Source organism: Phyllopteryx taeniolatus, chromosome 12, assembly GCF_024500385.1.
Source record: "Phyllopteryx taeniolatus isolate TA_2022b chromosome 12, UOR_Ptae_1.2, whole genome shotgun sequence".
Classification (NCBI taxonomy): Eukaryota; Metazoa; Chordata; class Actinopteri; order Syngnathiformes; family Syngnathidae; genus Phyllopteryx; species Phyllopteryx taeniolatus.
In genome coordinates, this window is record NC_084513.1 from 16,871,529 (window position 1) to 16,881,519 (window position 9,991).

The 9,991-nt window shown below is 39.4% G+C and overlaps 1 protein-coding gene across 3 annotated transcripts; it reads left to right on the plus strand.

Moving 5' to 3' along the window:
* Window positions 1–1,175: 1,175 nt before the first annotated feature.
* On the plus strand, window positions 1,176–7,626 carry LOC133486980 (pyridoxal kinase-like). Of its 3 annotated transcripts, XM_061792896.1 has the most exons (12): window positions 1,176–1,523; window positions 2,412–2,466; window positions 4,628–4,732; window positions 4,873–4,956; window positions 5,044–5,078; window positions 5,270–5,355; window positions 5,496–5,541; window positions 5,629–5,740; window positions 6,292–6,428; window positions 6,529–6,595; window positions 6,749–6,881; window positions 6,965–7,626. In XM_061792896.1, the coding sequence occupies exons 1-11, from the start codon at window positions 1,434–1,436 to the stop codon at window positions 6,868–6,870; spliced, it is 939 nt and encodes a 312-aa protein (XP_061648880.1). In that variant the 5' UTR covers window positions 1,176–1,433; the 3' UTR covers window positions 6,871–6,881; window positions 6,965–7,626. The 3 variants fall into 3 exon arrangements, with proteins under 3 accessions (XP_061648880.1, XP_061648879.1, XP_061648881.1); XM_061792895.1 differs by having other exon boundaries at window positions 6,749–7,626; XM_061792897.1 differs by lacking the exons at window positions 6,292–6,428; window positions 6,529–6,595; window positions 6,749–6,881; window positions 6,965–7,626 and adding an exon at window positions 6,092–6,285.
* The last annotated feature ends 2,365 nt before the right edge of the window (window positions 7,627–9,991 follow it).

Genomic DNA, 9,991 nt, shown 5'->3' on the forward strand with positions numbered 1-9,991 from the left:
CACAAAGTGCGAACCACTTAATAGCAAGAGGAATTGGAAGGCCAGGCTGAAATCCAACCCCTGAACAGTTTCACAAAAGATGTCACCAAACTGTTTGGAAGATTCTTCATCGTGCAGCAACATAAAGCCAAAGAAGAAGGTGTTCATCGGGGCAAAAAGTATATGGTTTTAAACTGGCCATGTCAATCCTCAGATTTAAACCCTAAAGAGCATGCATGAAGGGAGAGTAGGAAAATTTCTTGGGTACCCCATCAATACATTTATATACAAAAGAACTAAAGGGGACAAAGGTATAAAGCACTATATGATTTATTGATTAAGATGCATCAAATCGCCATCAGACCGTGAACATTGTATACAAATAATAACACAAATGATACAATTAGCATTAAATTAGAACAGACCCTAAAATAATGTGGCTACACACAAGTAGCTAACAATTTCCCATGCTGAAAATAATATCCAAACATAAGTATCTTGTTGCGTTGCGTTCTGAAGGGACCGATTGAACCCATGAAGACACCAGAGCACACTGCACAAGTCGTGATCATTGTTTACATTTTGTTGGACGCTTGCTCTTTTTCTGCTGTGCCTCAGTTTTAGATATTTGCCCAGTGGAAGCTGATTACAGTATGTTGGTCTTGAGCTGCCACCTGGCGGTCAAAGAGGGCCAAAGGCAATCTAGTATGAGCGTTGCCAAACTTCAGGTTGTTATTATTGTACTGTAATTTAATGAACATAAGCACTGTACATGCAAGAATGATGACTTATATTTTCAGTATAAATAAATTGTATACTTCTTAAATGGTTGTATTTCAAGCGGGTATAAATCGGTTATATTCGAAATTAAAGTAGATGAATGACATAATCCCATGTACATTTTTTTTTGTATATATATAATCCAAATTAGTTGTGACAAATCGCCATATTGTAGTTTGTCCTGTTGGATAGCGGTACCACATGGGCTGCAACTAGAAAACATTATTTATACTTATAGTTGTATTTCTTATGTGTATACGATATATAATGATAGTATATATTTTTGTTTTTATTGTGATAAATAATATTAGTACGAAGGACCATATTTTTTACAAGTATATTGTAATGTACCGGTTTGTATTGCTGCGATTGAAATAAAAGGTTAAAAAAAAAAATAACACAGCCGGGTATTTTGGTGTATGCGGAAGTCGAATTTGTGCTCGGTTAGCCAAACATGCAATTTAACGAACCCACGATGAAACCGTTTGAGTGACAGCGTATGAGTTGAAAAACTCGAGGTCCGAGCGGAAGGGGCGTTCATCGTCGCGGACGAATTGGACAGGCTCCATGCTTACTTTAGGCGAGTCTGCGGCTGTGCAGAGTTTGAATGGTGCTGCTCTCGGACTTGTCCTGTGCGTTGTCTCCGTTCCGTGGTTTTAATTCCAGATTGGCTCATGGCAGCGATGGAATGTCGCGTTTTGTCCATTCAGAGTCATGTTGTCCGAGGATATGTTGGAAATAAGTCGGCAACATTCCCTCTGCAGGTAGATGTTGCCTCTTGCGTACACTGCTTGTACCTGTTGTAGCTAACATTATTCCAAGCGTGTCTTCCTTTTTTACTCGTATAATTTTTTGCATCATCGTTATGGAATAGATTTCATCTTGTGCTCACGTCTTGCATTCCTAAACTGGAAATAATATTACCAATGAAAGGAAACTAGAAACAATTTCTAAAAGTGTCACGTGAGTGCAACATACATTTATTTTACCTAGATGCGTTCAATGTTGTTGAACAGTGTCAGTAGTTTGAAAACTTGCCCTACGTGTGGGTAGTTCACCTTTTTTGTCCCCAAAAAGTCTAATAGAACTTAAACTTTTATAAAGTTTTGATTCGATTTAACTGCTCTATGGAATATTTTTTTACATATAGATATTCCTTGTAAACATGCAGTATACTACACAATGGCCTTGTACAATCTAATCTTACCCAAAATGAGGGCTATGTAAAAAAAATTAAAAAAAACACTGCCAGACAGGTATGCAATGTTTTATTTTTTTTTCATTTTTTGTCACTGAAGTTTTCCCCAATGAAATTTGTTTGTTTAAACTACTGAAGTGGATGAGAAAAAAAGCTAACGTTAGTTGAATCTGTGACCCGTGAATCTTAAAACAACTGCCAATTATTAATATTTATTTTTTAAGGTCCACATGGTTATGTTTGTGGACCTTGTTGTTGCATTATTTACAAACAAATAGTTTATTATTAGAGACATAGAAAATAAATAATTGAATGCCAGTGTTCTGCAGTGTTTTTTTTTTTTTTTTTTTATCTGCAGTAATAACATTCTAGTGGTGTTACTAAGATTGTAACTGAATTTCCAGCGACTTGATTGAGCTTCGTTTTAATGACACCACTGTTCATCTTTTCTCAGGTTCTGGGCTTTGAAGTGGACTCCATCAACTCTGTGCAGTTCTCCAATCACACAGGTTGACTCATGCTTTTGAGGAAATTGTGTGGTATTATTTTGTTTTTATTGCTACCCTTTTGGCGGCACGGTGGATGACTGGTTAGAGCGTCAGCCTCACAGTTCTGAGGAGCGGGGTTCAATCCCCGGTCCCGCCTGTGTGGAGTTTGCATTTTCTCCCCGTACCTGCGTGGGTTTTCTCCGGGCACTCCGGTTTCCACCCACATCCCAAAAACATGCATTAATTGGGGACTCTAAATTGCCCGTAGGTGTGAATGTCAGTGCAAATGTTGTTTGTTTGTATGTGCCCTGCGATTGGCTGGCAACCAGTTTGGGGTGTAACCCGCCTCCTGCCCGATGATCGCTGGGATAGGCTCCAGCATGCCCACGACCCTAGTGAGGAGAAGGGGCTCAGAAAATGGATGGATGGATGCTACCCTTTTGTCTTTGGTGTAGATTTCAAAACATCTTAAAACATGGCCATGTACACTTTGCTTTAAGTACCTTTCCTTCCTCAAATATACAGGAAAATATTATGGTTTGCACTTCAAGAAAGTCAGATGCACCATTTTAATCAGTTGGCTTTATTCAAGGTTCGAGGTGCCTCTATTGTCAATTCTGCAATATGGGTAACAATTACAGAGGCTTGAAATTACGGTACTCAAGGGCCCGCGGTGCTACAAAAGACAGTACAAATAATATCAATATAAAAAGCTAAATAAAACTATGGTATATACAGTATAAAAAGTATTAATTGAATGTGCAAATATCAAAGATCAGGTGACGTGTATTATTGCGTAGATAAAGGTGTGATATATACATGGAGTTAATGACTGTCCCCTGCTTTTGTACTTTGCCTCCCTCGTAAAACAGAAAAATAAAGATAAGGTTACACAGTTTCGACTTAAGTAGATGTTCAACACAGATGATTAATGTTGCCTAGCACCCATTTTTACTTGCACCATGCCAGTAGTACAGTACATGCAACTTTTAATACCTGGCTATCAGCAGTTTTCTACAGTTTATACTGTACTAGCACACTTGATGCACTAGTTTATAAATATTTAATGATCCACTGCCAAGCATAAATTCATATCATGTTGATGGTTCACAGGTTAGTAACAAGGACAACAGTGTAATTGATTTTGGGGCCCTGGATATTTCTGTCGTGAGGGGCCAAATTTATATTCTATGGAAGAAACGACTAACCGTTAGTTTAACACATCCTTTGACTTCGTCTTGGTCAGCTTTTCACTAATGTGATACTACAAATAAAAAAAACCAAATGAAACTTTGGGGGGCAGCATGGTGGGTGAGTGGTTTGCACATATATGCTTCACAGTTCTGAGATTCGCAGCTAAAATCTCAGCCCTGGCCTTCCTGTTTGGAGTTTGCCTGTTAATGCAGTGCTTGCGTGGGTTTTCGCTAAGTACTCTGGCTTCCTCCTGCGATTCAAAAACATAAATGTTTAGGTTCATTGAATTCTCTAAACCGCCTCTCACCCAAAGTCAGCTGGGATAGGCTCTAGTACACCTGCAGCCATAATGAGAATAAGTGGTACAGGTATAGAACGTGAATGGATGGATGAAACCTCGGGCCCCAAAGTGGCGCAAGAGAGAATTATAATTAGATCTGGGCTTTATACACTAAAGCATGTGAAGAATGTGAATCCCCACATGGTAGGAGACATTTGCAGAGTTAGATTAATATAGAGCTAATTCTCTTTTACAGTTAAAACTGGTTCATGCAGGCTAAAATACAATTCTGTAATTTGACCCTTATGTGAAAATGTCCACTGCAGGTCTGCGAGTGTTTTCCCCTGTAAAAGCTTTCTCACTGCAGGAGGTGCTCTCTGCCGGCTACGGGTCAGCGAAGGGCCCGTATTGAACTCGGTGCGCCTTTGCGTGTTTGTGTGTCTTTTCATTTGCAGTCCGAACAGCTGTGGGGGTTTATTGTGGGTTCATGGTGAAGGGGCACCAAAAAAGGGGGTAAACTGGCAGCCTGATAAAGACATCCTCTTTATTCAGTGTGGAAGCCCTGTTTAGGAGGGAGAATGCATCACAGTGAGTCAATGATCAGACAGAAAAGGGGAAAAAAATTGACCAACCCAATGTTACATTTTAGTTGGCTAAATCTAGTTTGTTATTTAAAAACACCACTAATAAAACTTTTGTCTGTTCCAGGCTATGCCCACTGGAAGGGTCATGTATTGAAAGCTGATGAGCTCAATGTGCTATATGAGGGCATCAAGCTCAATAAGGTGAACCACTATGACTATATCCTCACAGGTGAGTTTAAGGAGTGTTTATATCGTTCACGATTATTGTGGCGCTCATTCAAGCTATGAGAAACACCTGGACAGTTTTTACAAGAGCAATTGAAGTTCACATTTCACTTACAGCAAATGTTTTGTTTCCACTTCCCCAAGGGTACAGCAGGGACACGTCCTTCCTGATGACCGTGGTAGACATTATTCAAGAGTTGAAGGTGGCCAATCCCAGTTTGGTATATGGTGAGTGCAATACTGGTAGATTCAATTCAAAATTTGAACGACCAAATGCAAAACTAATTGAGTCGTGCGTTTGTTTGTTTTCAACAGTTTGTGACCCTGTAATGGGAGACCATGGTGCAATGGTGAGCTAAAACTCCACAAAATTGACTTAAAATGGCTAAGAACAAAGTATAAGACGATCTCTGGTCTTATACATTGTGGATGTCTACATCCATGCATTTGTAGTTTTTTCACACTCAGTAAAAGCGACACCTAAAAAAAGCGTCACCTAAAAACAAGCCATAATGAATCTTTCATTTGGTGCCTGTTACAGTATGTCCCAGAGGAACTTCTGCCAGTCTACCGGGACAAAGTAGTGCCTTTGGCTGACATCCTTACCCCCAACCAGTTTGAAGCAGAGTGAGTGGCCTTTTAATTAATACAGAGGTGGAGAAAGAAAGCGACTGTTGAGGCATGGTCGGACATATGAAAACAAAATATGCTAGTAAATGTTTGTAAATGATACAGATGAGGTGAATAAAGCTGCCTTTCTTTAACAGGCTATTAACCGGGAGGAAAATCCTCACAACAGAAGATGCTCTTGAGGTGAGTAGCTTTTGTAATGGGATTTAATTAGATTTTATACAAAGCAATCCAAAATTGTGAGTCAATTGTGTTGCGTGTACTCCCCAGGCGATGAAGCAGCTTCACAAAATGGGTCCAAAAACAGTGGTACTCACAAGTACTGACTTGCCTTCGACTCAAGGAGACCAGTACCTGGTGGCCCTCGGGAGCCAAAAAATAGGTACAGTACCACAGCAGCTTCTGCGGTGTACACGGGACGGGACCATTTGGCATTCAATCGTTTATACCCTCTGTGGGGGTTTACGATATAAATGAACTTTTAATAAATGTTTGTGTAACACAGTAATAATAAAAATAAACAATTTCTTAATTAGAAAAGTGCTTCGTGGAGCACTCTTTGGCCATCTGTTTGTCAGTTAGCATGCTACTAGTCGGTTCATGGTGAATAAAACCTTACAAATCAAATGAATAGGTTTTTTATTTGTATTTTTTTTCCCCAAATTTTTTTATTGTGGTTGGACTGTCCCATTGACGTAATGGCGTTGCTGTGTGGTGATGAATGGGCGGCCAGGACTACACCATTTTAATCTGTATGTAGTCACTGTATCCTTTCCATTCTGGGGCAAGGACAAAATTCCATTGGCACTCAAAAAAACATGCTGGATCCACAAAGTTTTATTTTGTTTTTGTGTAATCTTAACAAACAAACTGTAATCAAACAATATCTAATACCCATCACACCCTAATATTGCTGTCCATTCTGTCATGTAGTAAAACCAGATGGGACAATTAGCATTCAGAAGATCTACATGGACATCCCCAAAGTTGATGCTGTGTTCGTGGGGACGGGGGACCTGTTTGCTGCCTTGTTGCTTGCCTGGACTCACCATCACCCCAAAGATCTGAAGGTTGAGACATGCACCTCTGCAACCCTCTCAATTCTTTAATAGTTGCTACAATCTTAAAATGACCACTTGGTGTTATAAAGCCTTTCTGTTTTTCCCACAGGCTGCCTGTGAAAAGACTGTTTCGGTCATGCACCACGTAATTAAGCGGACCATTACTTATGCTAACGGTATTTAGTTTCTATTCAGATTTTTGGCTTTTTCATACAATTTGTTCCCACCCTTTTTTGTACTGATTTGACACAATCACTATAATTATCTGAGGAAAAAAATAATACAGTATCCGTGAAGTTAATTTTATCAACCGCTCTGCAATGTTTCAGAAAAAGCCGGCCCAGGGAAAAGACCCAGCCCCGCACAGCTGGAGCTGAGAATGGTTCAGAGCAAAAGCGACATAGAGAATCCTGCCATTGTTGTGGAAGCTAAAATCTTACAAAAGTCCTAATATCGAGAATGGTAACATTAAGGAGCAAATGTTGAAGATCTGGATGGGACATGCAGGATTTTTCAATCCATGTTGTGTGTTCTCTTCCTTCAAGAATCCCTGAAGATGTTCAACTTGGAATAGTCATTACTGACAATCTGTGGGGACACTCCAGAATCACTGCCATCGATTCTCTACTATGGCTTTTGTAAATACCATCTTCCTTTGCATAATTTTAAATAAGATATTAGAGCTTATTTTTAGAGACAGTTTACTTGACTACTAAATGTACTTTAATAGTCCTTTTAGAAACAACACAGTGACTAAACACACTCATAAACAGTTGCATGCTTGTCCATGCCTTTGCAGTTAAAACTAAACTCGTCACTAAAGGTGTGTTGTTCAGTCTGCATTAAACCTTAAAAACTTGACAAAATGGGTATGAAGAAATCCAGCGTTATAACTAAAACGGTACCACTTGCTGCAGAGTCATTTAGTAATGATGTCATTTCTTTGGGAGACACTTGTGATTATAACAATATATAATGAAGGTGTATAATGTACTTTGAGTAAATGTGAATGATGCCAGCTCACTCATTGAGTTTTGAGGCATTGAGGTACATCGACTGCAACGCTGTACGAAAGTGTACAAACCTGGTGAATTTTGTTCTTGCTCCATATACCTTTGTTACAATTTATTTCCCAGTGTTTTGTTTTAGGATTGTAACCTTGCTGGTAATAACGATGAAGTTGTCATAAACTCCTTCCCTCTTATAATGCACCCCTTTCATTTTTTGTGATGCTCTCTTGAAGTGGTACACATGTAACATACAGTGGTGCCAGAAAGTATTCACACCCCTTCACCTTTTCTACATTTTGCTGTTACATACTTATTCTAAAGCTGATTTCAGTATAGTTTTCTGTTAAAAAAATCTACATAAAATATCCCATAATGACAAAGTAAAAACATATTTTCAGAAATTTGTGTAGATTTATAAAAACATGTAAACATTTAAACAGAAAAAGTACAATAAGTATTCACACCCTTTGCTATGACACTCAAACTTAAGATCACTTGTCTGATTTCCAATGATCATCCTTGAGATGCTTCTACAACTTGAATGGAGTGCACCTGTGGTAAATTCTGTTGATTGAACATCATTTGGAATGGCACACACCTGTCTATATCAGGTCTCATAGTTGGCAGTGCATATCACAGCAGAAACAAAGCAATGAAGTCTTAGGAATTGTCTGCAGACCTCCGAGAATGGATTGTGTCAAGGCACAAATCTGGGGAAGGATACAAAAGAAGTTCAGCAGCATTGAAGGTCCCGAAAAACACTATGGTCTCAATTATTCGGAAATGGAAAAAGTTTGGAACCACCAGGAGCCTTCCTAGATCTGGCCGTCCGACAAAGCTGAGTAACCGGGGGAAGAAGGGCCTCCCTTGTGGAGATAGAACCATCCAGAAGGTCAACCATTGATAACGCACTCCACTAATCAGCCCCCCTTGGAGTTTTCCGAAAGGCACCTCAAGGATTCTCAGGTCTGATGAAACCAAAATAGAGCTTTTTGATTTTTAGCCTGAATTGCAAGCGTCATATCTGGAAAAGAAGAGGCGCTGCTCATCACCTGGCTAACATCATCCCTTCTGTGAAGCATGGTGGTGGCAGCATTATCCTGTGGGGCTGTTTTTATGTTGCAGGAAATGGGTGACTAGTCCGCATAGAGGGTAAGATGACAGCTGCCAAACGTAGAGAAATTCTTCAGAAGAACTTGCTGGCAGAGTGCTTTGGAACTCAGACAAGGGCGTCAATTCACCTTCCAACATGACAATGACCCAAAGCACACAGCCAAGATAACAAAGTAGTGGCTTCAGGAGCAGCCTGTGAATGTCCTTGAGTGGCACAGCCAGAGCCCGGATTTGAATCCAATCAAACGTCTCTGGAAAGACCGAAAAATGGCTGTTCACCGACACTTCCCATCCAACCTGACTGACCTTGAGAGGATCTGCAGAGAAGAATGGGAGAAAATGCCCCAAAACAGGTGTGCCAAGCTCAGAGAGACATACCCAAGAAGACTTGAGGCTGTGATTGCTGCCAAAGGTGCTGCAAAAAATATTAAGCCAAGGGTGTGAATACTTATGTACCTATAAATTTGCACAACTGTCTGTAAATGTGTTTTACTTTGTCATTGTGGGATGTTATGTAGATTTTATTTTTTTAAACAAAAACTATACTCAAATCAGCTTTAGAATAAGTCTGTAACAGCAAAATGTGGAAAATACTTTCTGGTGGCACTGTATTTCAATCCTGTTTTAAAACATTCAAATTGGGGTATTTGCACAGATAATCTTTAATAAATATTTACTGTAAGGCCCACAATTTTGTTTATTGCCATATCTCCACACCGGTCAGTAGCCTTTAAGCAATTAGGAAACTAAACAGGTTGTGAATGTTTTTTTGTGTACAACTGTACTAGTTTCTCCTCACAAATGTTTTAAGGCCAAAACATTGAGCTGTTGCTCTCACATAGAGCAAATGAAAAGACAAATGTAATAAAATCAATTTAATCTAATGAAATTTCCCATGCGTGAGATTTCTTTTTAGTTTTGGGACTGATTCTGTTCGTCTCTAACAACTAGTAGCTCTGCTAGTGTTCCGTACCTCTAGTGCTTGTATGGAAATGTTCCAAATACATGCAAGCTATTTTAATCAGGAACACAATGCCAACCTATTATTGGAAAGAAATGTTTCCTTGTTTTTAAAAAGGAGTGGTATTTAAAATGTAGTGTGCCAATTTCAACTAATGCGCCTAAAATTTGCTTTTAAGTTAAATACATACATAAAAAGACAGTCAACTAAACGATATTCTTGTCAGACCAAGTGGCTTAATACTTTGTGATTAGGGGCAGGTATGGTTGTACCAACACACATCCACTTAATGATTAACTGGCATTAACCCAAATAATTCCACAAGACACAGTATGTCGATCCAAAGATGGCTATGAGTGCACACTTTCAAGCAGTGATACCCAACCACTGTCCCACTGCACATTACTGCCGTGTGTCCTGAGAGATCGTCAGGTGTGCCGTGGGGGAATTATCCAATTTCACTTAATTGGTCTGGAAATGATTTGCCA

Bases quoted from the DNA above. Each gene is read 5' to 3' on its own strand.
- LOC133486980 (XM_061792895.1), top strand. From the start codon at position 1,434: ATGGCAGCGATGGAATGTCGCGTTTTGTCCATTCAGAGTCATGTTGTC. The intron at 2,467-4,627 runs GTTGACTCATGC...TGTCTGTTCCAG, and splicing joins GCAGTTCTCCAATCACACAG to GCTATGCCCACTGGAAGGGT. The intron at 6,596-6,748 runs GTATTTAGTTTC...GCAATGTTTCAG, and splicing joins GACCATTACTTATGCTAACG to AAAAAGCCGGCCCAGGGAAA.